Source organism: Varanus komodoensis, unplaced genomic scaffold (assembly GCF_004798865.1).
Source record: "Varanus komodoensis strain SLA01 unplaced genomic scaffold, ASM479886v1 scaffold25, whole genome shotgun sequence".
NCBI classification, from domain to species: domain Eukaryota; kingdom Metazoa; phylum Chordata; class Lepidosauria; order Squamata; family Varanidae; genus Varanus; species Varanus komodoensis.
The window spans coordinates 1,168,638-1,191,511 of record NW_025335661.1 but is presented as its reverse complement, the minus strand read 5'-3'; the positions used below and the strand labels follow the sequence as shown (position 1 = coordinate 1,191,511).

General features: G+C 42.9%; 1 protein-coding gene across 1 annotated transcript in view; it reads left to right on the top strand.

Moving 5' to 3' along the window:
- Nucleotides 1-22,874, top strand: part of GPC1 (glypican 1) — a 235,485-nt gene that overhangs the window by 181,826 nt on the left and 30,785 nt on the right. The window contains exon 3 of the mRNA XM_044432974.1: nucleotides 18,803-19,194. Coding sequence (XP_044288909.1) covers nucleotides 18,803-19,194 — 392 coding nt within the window. The remainder of the gene's footprint in view (nucleotides 1-18,802; nucleotides 19,195-22,874) is intronic.

Here is a 22,874-nt window from a genome sequence, read left to right as displayed (position 1 = left end):
GGGGGGGGGGGGTGTCACCCTCTCTCAAATGCGTCCGCCTGGGTATTTGGTTCAGCACCATCCACGCCTGGAGGGGAGGGGGGTTGCTTTGATTTACTAAGCCTCCATCTCCTTCACAGGGCCTCCAGTCCCCTCGAGGCCTGGGCTGGAGTGCCTCTACTTGGTGTTGGGTGACTGAGACAGACTGGGGATTCTGTTGGTGTACCGTGCACCCTTTTGCCCAACAGTCTCCCTGCCTGAGCTGACGGAGATCGTCTCGGACCCGGTGTTGAGCTCTCCCAGGATGTTGGTCCTGGGGGACTTCAATCTCCATCCCGAGACTGGTCTGACCAGGGCAGCTCAGAACTTCATGGCCTCCATGACGGCCATGGGGCTGTCTCAACATGTCACAAGTCTGACCCATGAATGTGGACACACTCTGGAGGGTGATCTGAGGGTGGGGAATTTGTTTTGACACCCCTGTCATGGTCAGATCACTTCCTCATGAGGTTTGAGCTCGAGAGCAGCCTCTCTCTCTGTAAGGGTGCGGACCCGATTGTGTGGGTCCGCCCCCAGAGCCGGATGGATCTGGATGGATCCCTGAAGACCTTGGGGGAGTTTCTGGTTGACAAGACTGGTGCTCCTGTCGATGCTCTGGTCATACTATGGAATGGGGAAATGACCAGGGCTATTGACACGATCACTCCCAAGTGTCCCCTCCTGCTGGTCAGAGCCCACTCTTACCCTTGGTATACACCTGAATTGCGGGTGATGAAGCGGGTTGGGAGACGTCTAGAGCATAGATGGAGGAAATCATGGGATGAGTCTGACCGAACACACTTAAGAGCCCATTATCGGGCCTATGCTGTGGCGGTGAGGATGGCGAAAAAGAAATTCTTCTCCATTTCCATTGCCTCCTCACAATGCCACCCAGCGGAGCTTTTTCGGGTGGTACAAGGGCTGGTTCATCCTGGCCCTAAGAAAGACCTAGTACCACCCTCGCAGGCCTGCTGTGATGACTTTGCCAAGCATTTTAAGGAGAAAATTGCTCAGATTCATCACGAGCTGGACTCCACTAGTGACCCAGAGGCTTCTGGGGAGATACCAATGTCCCTGTCTGGTCCAAAATTGATGGATGAGTTTCAGTTATTGCGGCCTGATGATGTTGACAAGGTGCTTGGACGAGTACATCCCACCACCTGCCTATTGGACCCTTGCCCATCTTAGCTAATTAACAACGCAAAGCACGGGATAGGGACCTGGATCCTGGAAGTGGTTAACTCCTCTCTGAGGGATGGTCGGGTACCTGCCCCTTTAAAGGAGGCGGTAGTCCGACCAGTCCTGAAGAAGGCATCCCTGGATTCAGAGATGGCCACTAATTATAGACCAGTGGCCAACATCCCGTTTCTGGGCAAGGTGTTGGAGTGGGTGGTGGCAGGACAACTCCAAGCACTCTTGGATGAAACTGATTATCTGGACCCATTTCAGTCCGGCTTCAGACCTGGGTATGGTACTGAATCTGCCTTGGTCACCCTGTACGATGACCTGTGCAGGGAGAAAGGGGGAGTGCATCCCTGTTGGTTCTCCTGGACCTCTCAGTGGCTTTCGATACCATCAACCATGGTATCCTTCTGGATAGGCTAGCGGCATTGGGGGTCGGAGGCACTGCCTTTCAGTTGTTCTGCTCCTATCTCAATGGCCAATTCCAGAAGGTGGTGCGGGGAGACTATGGCTCTGCACCATGGCAGTTATGCCATGGAGTACCACAGGGATCCATTTTGTCCCCTCTGCTATTCAACATCTACATGAAACTGCTGGGAGAGGTCATTAGGAGGTGTGGGCTGCGGAATCATCAGTACGCTGATGATACCCAGCTCTACCTCTCGTTTTCCACCAATCCAGGTGAGGCAGTGGCTGTACTGAACCGGTGCCTGGCCGAGGTAATGGGCTGGATGAGGGCCAATAAACTGAAGCTCAATCCAGACAAGATGGCGATCCTGTTGGTAGGTGGATCGGGCCTTGGGGAAGGGGACCTTGACCTTGTCCTGAATGGGGTTGCACTTCCTCTTAGGGACAAGGTCCGCAGCTTGTGAGTGCTCCTCGACCCAGAGCTTTCACTTGAAGCTCAGGTGACGGTGGTGGCAAGGAGCGCTTTCCTTCAGCTTCAGCTGATCCATCAGCTGCATCCCTACCTGGAGAACGAATGCCGGCGATAGTGACACATGTTTTGGTAACTTCCCGATTAGACTTCTGCAATGTGCTCTATGTGGGGCTGCCCTTGAAGACGGTCCGAATACTTCAGTTGGTTCAAAGTAGAGCTGCCAGGCTACTTATGGAGACTGGGAGTTACGTTCACATGACTCCAGTCCTCCGTCAACTCCACTGGCTCCCCAATGAAGTCCGGGCCCAATTCAAGGTGTTGGTTATTACCTATAAAGACCTTAATGACTTGGGTCCTGGTTACCTAAAGGAGCGCTTACGTCCATACATGCCCTCCTACTCCTTGAGATCAGTGGGAGAGGCCCTTCTTCGGGAACCCTCCATGAAGGATATTAGGAGTGTAAGTACCCAGAGGAGGGCTTTCTGGAATGCGCTCCCCAGAGAGGTCCACCTGGCGCCGTCGTTATATGTTTTTCGGTGCCAGGCCAAGACCTTTTTATTTAAACAGCATTTTAATTGTTAGCTTATTTATTGATTTTGTATCTTTGGCCAGGGCATTTCCAATTATATTGCTTTTATATGATTATATGTATTTATTGTTGTAAGCCACCCCGAGGCTTCGGCAAATGGGGCGGCATAGAAGTTTACTAAATAAAATAAACATTCTGTGAAGGCAGCTATTTTATTATACTTCCAGAAACACCCTAGTATCAAACATTTCCAAGTCTCAAAGGAAATGGTTGTTGATTGCCTGGGAAAGAGATAAAACTTTGTGTGAGACGATGGCAAGAACAGGCTATGATAAGGAAAATCTTGCCTGAAAACCACAGTGTTATTCCAGAGATGCTGCCCTTTTCTCTGTCTGGGAGAGTCGCCGTGTCAGGTGCACCGCAAAATAAATCGCTAGCTTTTTTGAGATAGTACAAGTTAAATAACCAGGGCAGTGTGCAATTAGATGGAAACAGGAAAATTAGTGTTCTGTACACCTTAGAACATAAAGCAACAGGGCTGCCTCAGAACCAAGCATATTTTTATATCTTGTTGAGTTGCAGCTATAAAGTATATGCAATGTTGCTGGAGTTTGCTTTTGGAAATGGAAAAGGTTTATTTTAAAAAGCAAAAATTAGACATTTATTCTAATTATTATAGTTTTAACCCACTTTTCAGGAAAATACTGTATCTCATACATGTTTTTTGAAAATAACAGAGGCTTTGTCCCTTCAGATGTACACACTACAAGCTTTCCATGTGTTGTTGGCAACATTTTTCTGCATTCTTTTTTCAAAAGTCCTGCATTCTTTCCTAGCAAAGTTTGGAAAGTTCTATAAACAACCTTGATAGATCTTGCAATCAGCTCAGTGCCTCTCCCCATTCCCCCATCAAAATAAAAGTGTACTCTCAGAGTTCACCTGACAGTTCCCAAGCTGACAGTTTAAATTCTTAAAGCAAGTGTCTGTTAACTTTGGAGTTAGCCCAAGTGAGTCACATGTCATCTCTAAACTATCCCTTCATGTACTTTGGAAATGAAGTGCAGTACCAGGAGCCTCTCTTGTTTTGGCTGGCAATTTGTGCTTCATTTCACTTTGGAAAGATGTGGCCTTAAGTCTGTTCTGCACTGTTCACCTTGAAATTGATCTTTCTTTTGGTGGAAGGGGCTGAAGAGGGAAATCTTATGATTCCATGACTGATCTTGCCTTTGTAAACATCTCTGTTCATAATCTTTTATTCCTTCTCATCTGAGAGGCATTACGTCTTTTTCATCCTCTTCTGCAATGTAACTGTGTGATTCCCAGAAATGGAAGCTGTTTCTTTCCTGTAGGAATATGCCCTAGAACAAGTTGTCAGAGGATGTATGCTCTTACGTTAAACATGCATACCCTGCTTTTCCATCCTATCATCTCCAATTTACAGTTTAATACTAAAAAGTTGCACAAGGTAAAACAATGCATACTCAGACATATCTTTAAGTAGACCTTAGGAAAGGAAGGTCTACGCTGACCGATCAATTGAGCTGTTGATGATTTTTTCAGGAGCAAGAAGATCTGTTATGCTTTCCTTACATTTTCAGAGATGCTCACTTACTCATCAAGATGGGAAGACTGAAAAGCTGCAGTAATTCTGGGTTGTATCCAGTTTTAGCTCCACATTGAGTGGACCCATTGAAATGAATTGGGTGTAGGTTAGACAAACATTGGATGCCATGCACTGAGTAGTTTTACCAGTTTCTGAGCATCCATAATGGAGATGGGCAAGAAAGGTGATAAAGAGACTTCGGTTGTTGAATTAACTCTGCTTTCTTTAAAATAACAAGATTTGATGAACATTGTTCTGACCCTTGACTTGGTCTGTCTGCTTCCCATCAACAATATGTGCATATTCATCTCTGATTTGTAAGCATGCATCTAATAAAGAAATGTCCCTAACCCCTTGACAGATGGGAATAAGCTATAACTCTAAATAATATATTTAATCTCAAAGCCAAACACACTTAGCCTTTAAATTAATAATGAGCATTCTTATATTATGGCCAGGATCCAAAGAGCTTCTTTAGGTGTACTTAGAGATTGGGCATGCCCAGAAGAAGGATGGTTCTATTTTGTTTTCCTCTGAAAATCAAACCCCATGCACACACCCCTCACTCCCATGCCATATAGCCAACGGCTTCTGAAATTCAGTTTATGCTTCCTTTGGGAAGCTGCTCTTTCAGAAACACAATTTCAAAGCCCTCTTTTGCACATGGAACTGGTTATCATGTCCTTTACATCCAAGCCTAGCTTCTTATGAGGAAATACTTTGTTGCCCAATGCATAATTAAGGTAAGGAATTTGCTGTTGGAAGACGTGGGGAGGGCTATTAGGACTTGTCATGTTCTCCCTACGAATGTTGTCTGCCACAAAGGCTTGCAAAACAGACACAATTTTGTTTTAAAAATGTTTCAATCTTTGTTTTCTTTATCTTTCTTATAGTGGCCCCTGTAATTTCTTCTTCTGTACTATGAGTCTGTTTTGAGGACATTGGAGACAGCAAGGTGTTGGGATTTAAGATGATAAATGCAAACTTCAAATATTCTTCAGTTAGAGAACTACAGAAAAGAAACAGCCACAAGTTTCTTTCCGTTTTATTATAGTTATATAGGGCACCTCAGAGTCTATTTTTCTTCCTCATGTTCTTATACACCCAAATGCTAAAGATATGAATGCTATACAGAAAGGAAGTACATTTCACTCATGCTTCTTTCAGTGTGGTAGCTTTAGACAAAAAATCTTGATTGGCATCCATCCATTTCTGAAAGATGGGTATTCATCTTTTCTTGAGAAATGGTGATGCAGCATTTGATACTATTCTATTCATCTTTTCTTTGTAGAGCCTGCTTTTCAGAAATGAGCTGAATCCTATGGTATTTTCCATTGATGCTCTCAAGAGAGCTGAACTACTCTTCTGTACAATAAACCTTAAGATGAACTGACAAATAACTGTTACCAGCCTGCAAGGGGTTTTTTTACTCTTTTCTGCTAGAAAAATAGTCTTGCAGCATTAAACCAAGACTTCAGTTTAAGTCTATGGAGTCAGTAGGAACATTTGCAGCAAGGGTAGATAATTTATGGCCCTCCAGATGTCTTGGCCTACAAGTCCCATCAGCGTTAGCCCTCATTGCAAGGGATGATGTATACTGTAGGCTGAAACAGGTTGCCCACCACTAATTTTCAGAGGTCCTGATGAAAACTCTTCATGTTTTGAAGAGGAACTATATGGACCAATTACACTTACTCCACATTAGCAAGACACACACGCGCGCGCGCGCGCGCGCACACACACACACACACGCACACACACACACATTTGACCACTGTCATAATGGACAGTATGCTTGTACATTGCTGTGTAGCCAACTAGCATTTTGGTAGAATGCATGAGAATGGGTCTTGTGTACCCCCTTCCTAATATAGATGCTATAGATACAGAGATAATTCCAGAAGACAGGCACTGCAACGAAAAAGTCCCCTTTTCCAGTTACCATTCAGCTTGGCTAAAATGGTGGAGGCACATAGGAAGCGACCTCCAAGGATGATCATATTGCGTGTGCATGTTGATGTTGGGGCAGACACATGGTCACCCTCTGTGCTTAGTTCCCCCTGCCCAGTTTGAATGACACCATGTGGTAAGATGAATGAACCTCTAAGGTTAGCAAATCAGTCACGAAACCTGTGATATACATAAATAGAAGATAAAAGATTGCAATAGGTGGGTTCATACATAATGCTAAGCCACACCGCAAATGACCAGCAGAGGGTTGGTTGTTTGCAGAGCAATCCACTTTACAGTTATGCTCACCGTGAGGTTCCTTCCCTCCTTTCCCCCTTGTCTTCCACTCTGTATTCTCAAGGATCTGGCAGATAAACCTACCTTGCCTCCTTTTCCTGCTGTGTTACTTTTTACACACACCACATTTTTCTCCTTCTACTTTTTTGTCTTTCATAGATTGCTTTTTGTGATCTCCAAGGCAACAAACAATGACAGCTCCTCCAAAGTGCACAAGAAACTTCCACAAATTCCTTGTATTTGAAAAATAAAAAGGCAGGGAATAGCAAACTAGTGACAACTCCTCCAGTGGTCAGCCTGGACATTTTGGAGAGGCTATCACCAAATGTCACCTCAAAGACCGCAAAAAGAAATCCCCCCAGGATGGGGGATGGGGGAAAAGGCATAGCAGTGGAGTAACTTCAGCCTGCTGCCTGGACATCAGTGGGGCGGCTATCTTTGACGGCAGCCCAGGTGAGCTTGGCAAGAGTGGCAAGGATTTTTTGAAGATCAACCCATTTGAGCCCCATGGTTCCCTATGGGCTTTTTCAATCCTTAGCAGACATTTTATCCTTGCTGATTTACACTGAAATTCAGTTGCACTATTACTCAGGAAAGAACTTCTTGTTAGGTTACAATTCTGGCTTAATGAGAGGGAAACAAGCCAAGAGTTCCTGGTTCAGTAGTTTGATGGTCTAATGTAATATGAAATGAAGGTTTAAACTTACATAGCTTGCCCAGAAGTTAAACCTATCCACATTAAAACTGAGGCCAAAACTACACTATCTTTTAAGCTGTTCTTCCAATCAATAGTAATTACTTCCAAGTAATTGTGCTTAGGACAGGTATTGAATGCCAATCAGATTAGCTCATCTCAAGGTTTTCTGTAGAGAGTACCATGGGAAAAGAGAAAAGGCTCTTGAGTTATTCAAGATGAGAAAATGTGTTTGATAAACCAAACAGCTGATACATTTGATAAGCTATTCACTGGTACTTCATGTGCTCTTGCTACTCATTATTGCCAAGAGGTTCAACTAAAGCATGTACTCCTGGTTAAGCATCTGATTTTCCTTCCTGTCAAGAACCCTCCATTATAGAGTATTTTTCTGGGAGGCTCAAATATTCCCAAGGACTTGACTTTATGAAGTCTGTTGTGTGATTGCACTGCTTTCAACAAAGCTTTCAATAGAAAATCAACACATTATCAGGGGAAAGGAAACACAATGTTAAACAAAAGTTGTTTTGAAAACAAAATTCCAGTACTAAAACTTCCAGTACTATATTCTCTTAGAATCATGGGAAGTAGAGACCTATTAGCAAGCAGAGAATTTGTTTGTCCATCATATAAAATATAACTCTCTCAACTCCTCTACAGTTACTACTTGGATGCCACTTCACCGCATCATTGTCTGAACAAGGTTGAAATATGTGGTTCCACAGATCTTATCTCACTTTTCTACACATGCAATTCATTTGCTACTACTTTCTATTGATCCAAAATGTTCATGTATATAGGCTTCACCACACATGAAAGGAAAGAGAAAGCAATTGAACCATAAAGTTTGTGTGCAATTGAACTGGACATCTGCTCTGAAGATCCAAGGCTAAATAAGGCATTACTTTAAATGTGTGTTCAATAGCTATGTCTTTTGCTCATTTTTACACTAGAATTAGTGTGGCGTCTCTGATTGGTTTGAAATCCTTACATGTGAATTAGAAGGGTTTTCAGTTCTGGATCAGACCCGTTGCACCTACTCTGACATAACAGAGTATACACAGAAAAAGCATATCAGAAAAACACACAGCTGCTAGACCCCTTTAAAGTGATGTCTTATTTCTCCCCCACCCGCAAAATAAATAGCTTGAGTGGGAATGAGCAGAACAAACAAGTTGTTGCTAAAATTCACCACCCACCCACCCCAGCTGCTTTCCATTACAATCCACCTGTTTCTGTGTAGTGTTCCATTTGGTACTATTTGATTTACATGTTCCACTTTAGTTCATACAACACCCTGTTTGACCTGAGCTTTTGCTTTATTCTTTGAATGTAATCAGCCCTGCAACGTACCAGCTACAGTTGCCATATTTTTGCCACAAATGTTTATTATTCCCATAGTTTGCTGAAGTTACTGAACTGTAGGATTGGCACAAGAGCTGGCATGCTGGTTTGTATCACCAGTTTATCTAGTTCAGTTATCAGCTCTGGAGGCAGAATTCCGGGGGTCAGACCAGCTGTGATATACCCCCATTTTCTTACAGAATTGAAAAATGGTCCATTATGATAGAAGTCACCTCTAAACAAACAAAATAGAATAGGGAGTATTAAGAAATAATGTAAATCAAATGGCTCTAGTTTAGTATTATATCCCTGGGTTGCATGAAAGAGGGACAAAGTAGTGACTAGACCCACACAGTACAGTAAATCATGATACCTCTAACCCAAGGCTGGCTTGTCATCTTGTCTGAACCCTGCCAGAATGCGTAACAAACCATGCTGTTGGGTTCGTGGCCAGCTACCCCTGGCTTGTAAACCACAGTGGCTTATCATTTTGTCAAAGAGTGGGTTCATATGGCACACTCAGCCACCCGGGGGTGGCTTAGCATTTTGCTTGAACCCTCCATGCTTTCCAGGGGTGGCTTACAGGTGGGCCTTCAGGAGGAGGAGCTGTGCAAGGACTACTGGTTCTGCCACCACCACACCTGTGAAGGCATCCTCTCCATGCCTCCTAACCTGGATCCAAGTACACATGCAAGTTACTGACGAACAGAAACACCCCTCCTCAACCTGACCAAGGTCAGTACTGAGTTGGGGTTAAGGCGACTCTACCAGGCAAAGAGAATGCATGGCATACGCAGCGCTGTCCTTGGAAGGCAAGCAGAATAGGTCCCTTTACATTGTTGTCATAGCCCAAAGGATGGTGGTGATTTGGGGAGTGCACAGAAGATGAGCCATCTTCAGCCAGCTGAAGCTTGTTGCCCTTCTGTGCCAGCCTCAAATGGCAGGTGAAGCCAGTGGAGAGAAGGGCCCTGTTGCAGCCAGTTTGCCAAAGCTGGCTTCTGTTCTCCCACTGCCCTTCCCACTCCCATTTGTTTATTAGATTTATATCCCACCTTTTTTCTTACAAAGTTCTCGGAATGGCTTACATTATTCTTCTCTGGCTGCTCTCAGATTTATATCCACAACAACAACCCTGTGAGGTAGGTTGGGCTGATGGTCCTTGAGTGGCCCAAAGTCACCCAGTTGGCCCCATGGCTGAGGAGGGACTAGAACCCAGATCATCCGAGTCCCAGTCGCATGGTCTTGGCCACTACACCACACTGTTCTCGCTTGGAGGGGCACATGAGTGGTACTCCCGCACTGTAAGGGAAACAGACTTCCGCCTTGCCTCCCTAGCAATGGACAGGGGAATTGATCCCACCCTCCTGTCCTTGGACCCCACCCCATGGACCACTCATGGTGGAGTAGCATGGGCCCAGTCACCAAGTCCAGTCGCCTAGTGCTGGACTTGGAAGCTGAACATTAACCCTCCCTTGCCTTCCAACTGCTCACCCACAGTGAACCCTGCAGCTGAGCTGTGGAAAGGGATAGTTTGCCTTGTGCTGGCCTTCTGTGCCCAATGCAAAGCAGTCTGTCTGCAGGGAAGTGGATAACCGCTGTTGAAAATGCCCACTTTGGGCAACTGTCATCCCTGCTTCCGTCAGTGTATCCCAAGGGATGCCAGCAGAAGGACTGAGGTGGCTGTGTAGGATACCTTGTGCTTAAAGAATTGGCTGAACCTACCCAGTGCAATACATTTTTCCTGCTTTTTAAGATGTGCTGATGTTTGTTCGTATCTCTTTTAGCCACCTTGCCATAGAGAAATCTCAATAACCATTCAGTATCAAAGTATCATATAAGCCAGTAAAAACAATGAAAACAATAATTGTAATCTCATGCAGCAATCAGTTATATGTTTGTTGTTCTGTTGAAAAGATCCCATGTATCTTATAGGACTTTATACCACTTGAATAACTCTGTGTGAGTTGATGCAAATTAAGAGTGCCTTAAAGCAAATCAACAGTCATTCAAGTAGGAACAGGAAGAAGAATGCTAACTTGGAGTGGCACTGTAAACTTTGAAATGTTCGTGCATTTGTGAAAGTTGCTTGAGGGAGGATATGACTCTAGAAATTAATATCTGCTTATTTAAAGCTGGCTGCTGGGCTGAAGGAAGAGTTTGCTTAGGACAAGTACGTTTCAATGCTCTTGGAGCTCTGAATTTACAGCCTACAGCCTGTTCTTTGGTGACAACTGGAAATTGGTTTTTTTTATGCATCTGTAGACTGTTTACCCTATGGTTTCTTTTAGAATAAATAAAATGTTTTAAGATGTACCAGCATTTTCAAGTAAGATGATGGTCTTCCTCCTATGTATAGCACACTCAGAGATTGCCACCTCCAGATTTAACTAACAACCACAAATGTCAGGATCCATAGAAGCTTCTTTTTTAAATACAAGGGGTATCAGAACTTTGGTAGTCTCACATTGCAAAAAGGCGGGTGGCAGGTATTAATATTTACCTGTATTACAAAGCTTTTAAGAGGATAGAGACTGTTTTGAATACATTGTTGTTGTTGTTGTCAGTTGCAAAGTCGTGTCTGACCCATCGTGACCCCATGGACAACATTCCTCCAGGCCCTCCTGTCCTCCACCATCCCCCGGAGTCCACTTAAGCTCATACCAACTGCCTCAGTGACTCCATCTATCCACCTCATCCTCTGCCGCCCTCTTCTTCTTTTGCCATCTATTGTTCCCAGCATTAGGCTCTTCTCCAGGGAGTCCTTCCTTCTCATTAGGTGGCCAAAGTATTTGAGGTTCATCTTCAGGATCTGGCCTTCTAAAGAGCAGTCGGGGTTGATCTCCTCTAGGACTGACTAGTTTGATCGCCTTGCGGTCCAAGGGACTCGCAGGAGTCTCCTCCAGCACCACAATTCAAAGGCCTCAATCCTTTTGCGCTCAGCCTTCCTTATGGTCCAGCTTTCGCAGCCATACATTGCAACTGGGAAAACCATAGCCTTGACTATACGCACTTTTGTTGGCAGGGTGATGTCGCTGCTTTTTAGTATGCTGTCTAGATTTGCCATAGCTTTTCTCCCCAGGAGCAAGCATATTTTAATTTCTTGGCTGCAGTCTCCGTCTGGTGATCTTGGAGTCCAGGAAATGAAATCTGTCACTACCTCCATTTCTTCCCCATCTATTTGCCAGGAAGTGAGAGGACCAGATGCCATGATCTTAGTTTTCTTAATGTTGAGTTTCAAGCCAACTTTTGCACTCTCCTCCTTCACCCGCATCAAGAGGCTCTTTAGTTCCTCTTCACTTTCTGCCATGAGAGTGGTATCATCTGCATATCTGAGGTTGTTGATATTTCTCCCAGCAATCTTAATTCCAACTGGTGATTCATCTAGCCCAGCCTTTCTCATGATGTGCTCTGCATACAAGTTAAATAGGCAGGGCGACAGTATACAGCCTTGCTGAACTCCTTTCTCAATTTTGAACCAATCAGTGGTTCTGTGTCCTGTTCTCACTGTTGCTTCTTGACCCGCATATAGTTTTCTCAAGAGACAAATAAGATGGTCTGGTACTCCCATCTCTTTAAGAACTTGCCACAATTTGTTCTGATTCACACAATCAAAGGCTTTAGCATAGTCAATGAAGCAGAAGTAGATGTTTTTCTGGAACTCCCTAGCTTTCTCCATGATCCAGCGTATGTTGGCAATTTGATCTCTAGTTCCTCTGCCTCTTCGAAATCCTGCTTGTACTTCTGGTAGTTCTCAGTCCACATACTGCTGGAGCCTAGCTTGCAGGATTTTGAGCATAACTTTGCTAGCATGGGAAATGAGTGCAGTGGTGCGGTAGTTTGAACATTCTTTGGCATTGCCCTTCTTTGGGATCAGAATGTAAACTGACCTTTTCCAATCCTGTGGCCACTGTTGAGTTTTCCAAATTTGCTGGCATATTGAGTGTAGCACTTTTACTGCATCGTCTTTTAGGATTTTGAATAGCTCAGCGGGAATACTGTCACCTCCACTGGCTTTGTTGTTGCTCAGACTTCCTAAGGCCCATTTGACCTCACTTTCCAGGATGTCTGGCTCGAGGTCAGTGACCACCCCATCGTGGTTATCAGGGACGTTAAGCTCTTTCTTGTATAGTTCTTCTGTGTAATCTTGCCACCTCTTCTTAATCCCTTCTGCCTCTGTTAGGTCCCTGCCATTTTGGTCCTTTATCATGCCTATCATTGCTTGAAATGTTCCCTTCATATCTCCAGTTTTCTTGAAGAGATCTCTGGTCCTCCCTATTCTATTGTTTTCTTCTATTTCTTCGCACTGTTCATTTAAGAAAGCATTCTTATCTCTTCTAGCTATTCTCTGGAATTCTACGTTCATTTGTTTGTATCTTTCTCTTTCTTCCTTGCCTTTCGCTTCCCTTCTTTCCTCAGCTATTTGTAAAGCTTCCTCAGACAACCATTTTGCTTTCTTGCATTTCTTTTTCTTTGGGATGGTTTTAGTTGCTGTCTTTTGTACAATTTTGCTAACCTCCATCGATAGTTCTTCAGGCACTCTGTCTATCAGATCTAATTCCTTAAATCTGTTTCTCACCTCTACTGTATATTCATCAGGGATATGATTTAGGTCATACCAGAGTGGCCTAGTGCTTTTCCCTACATTCTTCAATTTAAGCCTAAATTTTGCAACCAGAAGCTCATGATCTGAGCCACAGTCAGCTCTTGGTCTAGTTTTTACTGACTGTATAGAGCTTCTCCATCTTTGGCTACAGAGCACATAGTCAACCTGATTTCTGTGTTGACCGTCTGGTGATGTCCATGTGTAGAGTCGTCTCTTAGGTTGCTGGAAAAGAGTGTTTGCTATGGCCATCATATTCTCTTGACAGAATTCTACCAGCCTGTACCCTGCTTCATTTTGTACTCCAAGGCCAATCTTGCCTGTTATTCCAGTTATCTTTTGGCTTCCTACTTTAGCATTCCAATCCCCCACGATGATAAGGACATCATTTTGGGGTGCTAATTCTAGAAGGTGTTGTAGGCCCTCATAGAACTGGTCAACTTCAGCCTCTTCAGCACCTGTGGTTGGGGCATAGACTTGGACTCTTGTGATGTTGAATGGTTTGCCTTGAATTCGAACAGAGATCATTCTGTCATTTTGGAGATTGTATCCCAGTACTGCTTTTCCTACTCTTTTATTGACTATGAAGGCTACTCCATTTCTTCTGAGGGATTCTTGCCCGCAGTAGTATACCTGATGGTCATCTGAATTAAATTCACCCATTCCTGTCCATTTTAGTTCACTGATTCCTAAGATGTCGATGTTCAGTCTTGTCATCTCTTGTTTGACCACATCCAGCTTGCCTTGATTCATGGATCTTACATTCCAGGTTCCTATGGAGTATAGATCTTTGCAGCATCGGTCTGGTGTTTATTATTATGTGTGTTGCTAAGCTCAATTTGTAAATTTTGTACTAATTCACACCTAATTCTACTAATCTTCATTTATTGTTAGAACTGAAGACCTTATATATACTTCATCCTATATTTGGGAGTCTGGTTATGGTCTGTAACAGCTATATACTAGTGCATTCGATTTCTTTACCCCATGGCCCATGATCATGATATTCAGGGGCATTGCTAGCCCTCACCTTATGGAGTTTCAATTCCCAAAACTCTTTTCCCTGGTCCTGAAATTCCCTGTCCATTGCGATCAATGTAAGGTGGTTGGTATAATTCACATTAGCAGTTGTACTCCATTGGATATTGCCCTTAGCTTTTAGCTCATTTGCTCACAATCCTCAGCCAGTAAACCAACCTGAGCTGCTTGGGTTTTTCAAAATCAAATATACCAACATCACTCATTTCTTGCTTGCTGTTTTCTCATATTTATCCTGTTTCCCCCATTCCTCATGCTTCTATCACCGGTAGTTTATTTCCTTCATGGGCTAACTTAGCTGTTAGTCAGGTGCACATTGGGGACCTAATTAAAGGTCTGGACATAACAAGATTTTTTTTTTTTTTGCCTGTCAAAAAGCACCATATGTATTAGATCAGTGAAAACAGGATAGCTACTAATCTTTAGGAGTAAGGTATGCAAGGGAACTGGAATATTTTGCAATAACCCATCTAGATAATATAGGTACCTCTGCACAAATGGTTTCTGATGCAATTACTTCCCAGATATATGTTGTTTATACAGAAAAAGGTCTTGGCATAGTATTGTGCATTCTTCAGTACAGTTTACTTGGAGCATAGCTGGAATCCTTATTAACCATCTAGTAGTAGGAGGGGGAGAATAAAACAAAAGAAAAATAGTAGGAAGCCTGCTACACACTGAAAGATTGCCAACTTACCTAAACAGAAAGACAATGCTTTGTAGAAAATTGCTCACAGAGCAAATGGCTTGAGAAGAAACAGGGCCAAATTATACGTACCAGTGGCAGACCTGTGTCCTTAAATGTGGGCCTTCTGCCACTGTCACATGTAAAGTGGGGTGGAGGGGGAGATATGTGAAAGGTGTCTAAAAGGGTGTGGAATCAAGAGTCTGGAACTTTCCCTCCCCTCTCTTCCTTTCCTTCCCTGTCTTCCTTCTCTCTCTTCCTTCCACACACATGTTTCTCTTTTCCTCCACCCTACAGTCTGCCTCCTATGGTCATTTCCTTTCACCCCAGCCCCAGTACAGGAACTGATCCTTTGGCAAAAGGCAAATGATAATACGATGAATTTGACATCCAGCATTCCCCGTTTTGCACCATAAAATCATATCTACACACCTTGGTCATAGGTAAAGGTGTAGTTTGGTCCTTGTGCAACTGAACCAAGATACTCTGTAAACTAAGACCAACAAAAAACAGACATCCCAAAGTCTCTGGAGAAGCCTTTGCACACTTCTAATCCCAAAGGTGCTGGTCAGTCTAGCAACAGACTGTGAACATGCATTTACCAAAACATCCCAAATGAATTGAATTGGGTATGTCACAACACCTCACAGAATTCTGTCCCTGATGGTGACATTTCTTGAGGTAACAGAACTGAGTTCAGCCCCCTCCTATATTACAAATATGGGGGGGGGGGGTTGACATAGGCAGACAAGGACACGGTGTGTTCAGTAAACATGTAAAATTTCCCTATGCACATACCATCCTGTGTTCATAGAACACCACCACACAAGGGGAAGGCCTGGTTGGCCAAATTTTCCCTTGTCAACTGGTGGCAAAAGTGATCTGTTCAGTTTTAATGTGATATTCTGATATTAGTACTTTAAGGTTATGGTCATGAATATTATTAGCAGCCATCTGCTGCTTGTGAATTATAAATGTCTTAAATGAATAATATTAATATTGAATTGTTAATGGTCTGTCGAACCAAATTCCACTGGCTCCTAATAGAATTAAGATTTATATGGCATTTTGTAAGGGAATAATTAATATTACAATATCTTATATATTTGCTATTTTACTACAGAGGCCATGTGCTCTATTTCACTCCAGAGAGTCATATACTTCAACAGCTGTCCAAGCCCCTGTCCAATTTGCCTCATTGTCTGGGAAAACCAGGGAAGGGGTGGGTGTCTTCCTTATTTCATATTTACAAGGTGGCCAAGGAGTTTTTCCTGTTTCTAAAAAAATATTTAAAAATAAGCACCACACAACCACTCTCAATGGCACCAAGCTTTCTGCAGGCTCACAGACTGGTAGGGCTTGTTGGATTGCCTGTAAGAATTGTGTTTTATCACATGACATCCCCATGGGCAATCCAGGAAATGAGAGCTTCGTGTTGCAGCAAATGTTTGCAGGGCCTTTTTAAATTTATAAAGTGGGAGAAGCCCCCCATAAGCAGTAACTAAAGTAAGAGTCCAAGCCCATCCCCATATCATTTAATGTGTGTGAGTCTTCAGTCCAGTCAGAACAAGATCAGGTTTCCTACTGAAGAGGTGGTCAGGTCCCATGTTAGGCTGTGAGTTGCACTGACCATGGATCTGAGCACAGACCTCCCCCATTATACCTGCAACAGTCTGTAGCGCCCTAGTTTGCACATGTGGTGCAGTGCCCCAATTTATAAAGGTGTAGGTGAAGAAGAAGCAAGCTACCTGCCGCATGGAGGCAAAAGCCTTCCATCAGTGCTGTCCCTTTTTGCTTGCAAATAAATGCATCTTTTCAGAACACTTGTATGAGCAGTTGCCTTCCGATATATGAATTTGGAGATCCTCATAATTTTTCCAAATGTGTAGCTATATGTTTGCATATGCACATTTTATGCAAATTCTGCCCTGTTTGTTTGGTGATAAATTTCCTCTTCGGTCGCAATACTCTACACCATTCTACTAAACTGGAATATGTTTCTTACTTTCTGCTTGCATTCCACTTGAAATAGTGCAGCTTTCTACTACTTGCTGAGACATGTGGATCTTAGAATTTCCACTCTAAGTGACTTTATGGTATCATTGGACAAAACTGTACTATTGTGCATATAATATTAAATATTTGCTTACAGGTTGCAGCCAGAAGGCCAAAGGACTTGCCAAGAGAACTGAGCTATTGGTGCTTACACCTGCCATCTGTCTTGTCACCCCATCCAGATATCACAGTATTGCAAAACCACCTGGGCTTCCACTATAATAGAACATAACAAATAAGAAATGTGCTGGATTGGACCAAAAGGTCTCTCCAGCATTATTTTCACAGTAGCCAACAAGCAGGAGTGTGACAACATTTGGGTTTCCCAGCAACTGGCATACAAAGGCATACTGGCTGCAGTGCTAGAGATAATATACGGCCATTATAATTAGTAGTCTTATCCTCCATAAATTTGTCTAATCCCATTTAAAGTAGTCCAAAATGGTACACAGATCTCCCTCATTGTACATACAATGTAGTGCAGCAAATAGGACCATAAGACCAGATGGCTTCATCTAGGTCTGACTTTAAGAAACACATAAATATGGATTCATATGAGGAGCGCACTGAGAAAAATCTGCTAGCAGATCTCCAGGAGGTTTGGTCTCAGTTAGGCTGCTGAAATTAAGACAGCTTTGGAAAACCAGGAATGGACCTCTTTGTGACTGTATGCTCAGTTCATTTCCAGTGCTGAAAACAACTTCTTAGGCTCAGCATGTTCTTGGTGACACCCTGTTCTTTAATTCTAAGTATTCACATTTTTCACTTGGCCCTACTTGGTGGATCTTAGTTTTGAGTTTTAAAAAGGAGATTTAACAAACCTGAAGTCTGTCTGCTTCATACCATCCTGCAGTCTGGCGGCACTGAAGTAGATCATGAGGAATTTAAGAGACTTTTCCCCTTGATGTTTCAATTCTTGCACCAAGATATTTGAACAGTAATATTTCTTTTGACTTTTAATGTCTTGCTATTCCTGGCCTTAGCATTCACTATTTTAATATGCTTTGAAAGGAAATACTGCTTCAGCCAAAATGTCAACAGCACCTTAGAAAAATGCTTTGAAAGGACATAACATTTTCTCTCTTTCGTTAATTACGAGATTGGTAATAATTTAGCAGTTTAATGACTGCTCCACAGTTTCTCTTAAAGGCAAATGTTTTGGAAGGCATCAAGCACATTTTCATGTCTTTTAAAAATTGAGAACAAGTATTAAGGTTTTAAGATCTGTTTGGACTTCTCATCCCACCCCAATGTGTTAATTTTTGGTATATTCTTTTAAATAGGATTGTTAGTTTATGCACATGAGTTCCTGTCAGGAGCAATGGCATGGAAAAGAAGCTTTTAGCATCTTTTAATCCTGTCAGCCTTTTGTCATACTGATTTACACAGTGATTTGCATATATTATCCTGAGGGATTAAACAGTCAGAAGTGTTGATTGCATTTAAATTTAACTGGTGCCTTTTGCCACCACCCTGAAATTTCCATGACATAAATTTGGGCACATTTCACAAGGATAAATTGGTCCATCAGTTTTTACCAAAGCTGGATCTGTGGCTGGCTTCCAGCTGTGCATCAGCCATGAGTAAATATGGTGTGATGTCTTCTCATCCCCTGAGAAAATTGTGGAAATGTAATTTGGACACCAGCCTTTTCAAAAGGCTTTTCCACCAACTGAGCATGAGCAGTTTTGCATCCTCGCAGGAACACAAAGAAGTAAGATTACAATTAATATTTCCTTTTTAGAATCAAGAGAAGATACTATTACATTGGACAGTCTCTGCCTTTTAATTTGGGGTAACTGGCTAATCTAAGAGCAACAATTTGAAATGCCATCTCTGAATGGTCCCTCCCTTCTTCTTTTTAAATTTCCCTTTGGAAAGGTCTTATTTTTCCACTGATTTATTCCTCTTTTTTTCCTCTTTGCAGGTTATTTCCAGGATTTGTTAAACAAGTCAGAAAAGGCTCTTTATGACACATTTCCTGGCATGTATGGAGACCTTTACCTCCAGAACATAAAGCTATTTAAAGACTTGTATAGTGAGCTGCGGCGTTATTACCGGGGTTCCAACATCAACCTAGAAGAGGCTCTCCATGAGTTTTGGACTCGCCTGTTGGAGCGGCTATTCAAGTCCATGAATCCTCAGTACCACCTTCCTGATGAGTACGTGGACTGCATGATGAAGCATTCTGAGCAGAATAAACCATTTGGAGAGGTCCCAAGGGATCTGAAGCTGAAAGCAACAAGGACCTTCATTGCAGTCCGCTCCTTTGTGCAGGGACTTGGTGTGGGCAATGATGTTGTCAGAAGAGTATCTCAGGTAGGCCATTAGCCAGAGTTCCTGTGTGTTCTCTCTTCCCGAAGAGCTTTCAATATCTGTTTACTCTTCCTTACTACAGGTATTAATTATTTTTAACATATATCATATGAGTTTGATTTGTTGATATCTTTTTTCCTCCTGCTTATGTAAGTAAATGCTTCAGGCAGATTTGAGGTCCCTCCAAGTTTGAGCGTTCTGTCAGTAAATTGCTTTTGGTAGGCTCCTCCTTTTCAGACAGATTAGGTTTAATGGTGGAGAAGTTTACCTTGTAGTGCAGAAAAGCAGTGGCTTTCTTCTGTTTTAACTGTAGCAAGTGTCTGTGTTACTGAGAGGCAATTTCCTGAAAGTGCCATTTTGTTTTTCCCACAATGCACCAGAGTGACATAATATCTGGTACCCTATGGGCCAAGTTAAATGGTGCCCTCTAAAGTTTAGCTCCTCTGAGGACAGCACAGGCAGGCAGATGTGAGTGTGATGGGCCTTAAGGCAAGGTGGTGCTGGATGTTCACAATGCCATGTGATGACACTGGGACACTGGGAGGAAATGGTGATGATACTCGTAATTTTTAATAGCCAAATGCTCTTGGAATCTCACAAGTATAGCATGCAATGTCACTGATATTTTTAACATTTTTCCTAGGAGTCTAGGAAATGGCTTGGCCATTTTGTCAAAATAGTTAGAGGCCATAGCCCCCAGTGGCATGGCAACTGCTGTGGAATGGCTTCTTCCCCTTCCATTTGGTTATACTGGAAGTTACGGTTCACGTACGACAACCCCACTGCACCTTCTTTGCATGTTGGAAGTCATCATTGCAAGAACTGATACAAGGTGACATAAGAAGGAACTGCTCTTTGGGATCCTCTCACATGGTCTAGGAGGACTCCAGATGTTTTAAACTACAACTTCCATCAGCCCCAAGTAGCACAGTCAGTGATCAAGAATTATGAAAGTGGTGATACCAAGCATCTTGAGGGCACAAGGTTGAAGGAGGCTGGCCTAAGGGTTCTGCCCTTTCTGAGTGGCGTTTTCTGAGGAAAAAGTCACATCACAGTTTGGAAAGGCCCTAAAGCATCTAAGTGTTTGCACTTCTGCAGAGAAGGATGTGGGATCCCTTGATTCTGAAATAAACACATCCACACAGAGCTGGTTTGCACAGCAGTGCACACGGCATGTAATTTCAAGACTAGACTTGAAAAGTTATACTATTTCTCACACAAATGCCCTGTGCTGTGTCATTTGGTGGTTATTCTTCTGACTACAGGTACAAAGATTGTGCTGAAGAAGTGGGAGGAATGCTGACATCACTGAAACGTTTAATGCCACAAAACTGCCTGGCACTGAAGAATAATAAGGGTGTGACTAAACTGAATGCTCAAATTGTGCTAGCTCTTGATCTCATCGGGCAGACGGGTTAGGCAAAGGGAGTGCTCTTTGATGCTGTCAGTACAAATCCAAGAAAGAGAAAATTCAAATAGTAATAGTGGCTCAAGCTTTGATTTATAAATGTGGCATTATAAAATCGTTCAAAACTGATGGAGCCTTTATACATCTCATTAGGATCGTGCTTTCAAATGGAAAATGACATAATCCAATGGAGAATTTGAAGCCCCCTTTCTTTCTGTCCCTATTTTTCCTCTTCCTTGTGTGTGTGTGTTTGGGGGGGGGAGTGGAGTTTTTCACCCTAATTTGCACTGTAACATTATTCATGTTCTGGGCCTGAAGAAATGAACTGGCCAGTTTAACAAGAGCTTCCCCTTCTTGCCTTTCTCCTCTGTTTCTTTTATCAAAGGAGGGAAGGGGAAATGAACCACTGTTTGTGCATTCAGGACTTCCACAGACAACTTTTCATCCTAACAGTTTCTTAGATGTGTAGCTGCAGGGGAAGCTGAGTGCTCACTTGCTATGATACCTCATTGATTCAATGGGTGCAAGTGGGCCCATGTATTGGGCAAGCTCACACTTTCAAGAGCTCCCATGTATGCACTGAAGTGAAAATAGGGCTCTGGTCAGTGGCAATTGCAATCATGCTTCAGTTGCCCTCTTCACATGGACTACAGCAGAGGTGGGCTGTATTTCAGGATCTGGCAACATGGTGCCTTTCTTAGTGTCCACTAAAGTGCCTACCTTTCCATTTAAAAACTAATATAATGTAGTTTTTAAAGGAGCATAACACTGGTGTGGTTAGTGCTGAAAATTGGCTTTAAAGACATTGTTTAGAGTGCTGGGGCTGAGTTCCCATCTCTGCCTTGCACTCAGTCTTTTGGGCAGGTTACTTGTCCTTTGCCATGCTTCCCATGGCAGCTATTTCATGGTGGTGTCCAGGACATGCCAGAGGAGCCCATGGCCCAAAAAGGTTGCCTACTCTTGCTGCATTACCTTTACAGATTCTCCCACTTCTAACAATTTACCTCCAGTCACCAATTAGAATCCTCTTTGAGGATATTTTGTGGTAAAATGAGGAGGCACAACAAACAAGAGGTAAAGCAGCATGCCTGAGGATGAAAATCGGGAATTACTGCACTCTGTGTGTCTTGTTAACAAGGGCTTCTGCAGTTATTCCCTTATGCTTAAATACATCTGATGCCTTAGCTCAGCAATTCATTTACATTTTTGTATTTGCTCCTACAAACGAGGATATGTCAACTTGCACTATTCCCCTTCATTGCAGCTGTGATGATTCTTCCCCTGTAAACCTAGTGCAGAAAGAAAAGGAGAAAGGGGGAAATGTGCTGTTCATAGCAGGGCCTCTGAAATAGCCAGTGAGTAATTGAAGAGCAGGAGTATGTCACTGGCCACATATCAAGCAGGGTTCCGAGTGTTTGCTTTTAATGACTTCTGCCTCCACATTTTGCCCAAGTTGAAGTTCTTTCCCTGCCACCAGCTGCCAGATCCCATGTCATTCTAACATTTCATCCATCTCCCTTTTCAGTTTGCATGTCAATAGGCTCTATGTAGTGCAGAAGCTTTGCTGATGATTGAAAGGCATGTGTGCAGGCTTCACAGAGAGAGAACAGAATGGAAGCAGCTTAATGAATTGCACATTAGAGTAGTTTCAGCTATTCAGCTAGACCCACAACCTCAAGATCTCTTTCCCCAAAATAGCATGCAGACCTAGTTTTCCTGGTAATTAGTGAAAATTGTCCTTGATTAAGGGAAATCTTAGATTTAGTTTTTTAAAGTTCATAATTGGTCCTCAAACTCTTCCTGATTGTTTGGATGCATTTTACTTTAACAACGGTATGAAGTTTTGCTGTTTGGCGGCTTTGTTGAAATTAAGCTGGGTGTTTCCGCTTAATTACTGTTTAGATTCTCCTCAAGAATACCTCAGATTCTGCAGCTGAAATCACACTTGCTTTTTTCCTAACAAAGCTTTTTTGGAATATTACAAGATAACACACTTTTTCATATCTCCCTAATTCTACCAAGAGGCTAGAAAGAAATAAAATAGCCTACTGGGAAAAGGGACACTGGCTGGATTCACACAACTACTTTTCTTCTGTCGTTAGATGATTTTTTTCTCAGTCACCCTGTGGTGAGTTCCCTATGGAAGTAGGTCAAGTGAAAGGTTCAGCTTTCATTGCAGCCCACAGCCTGCATTCCTTGGTAGCACATTTGATTTTCGATAACAATGCCTGTTCCATGGTTTTGTGTTCTTTTTAAAGGCAAGCAAGGTGAACCA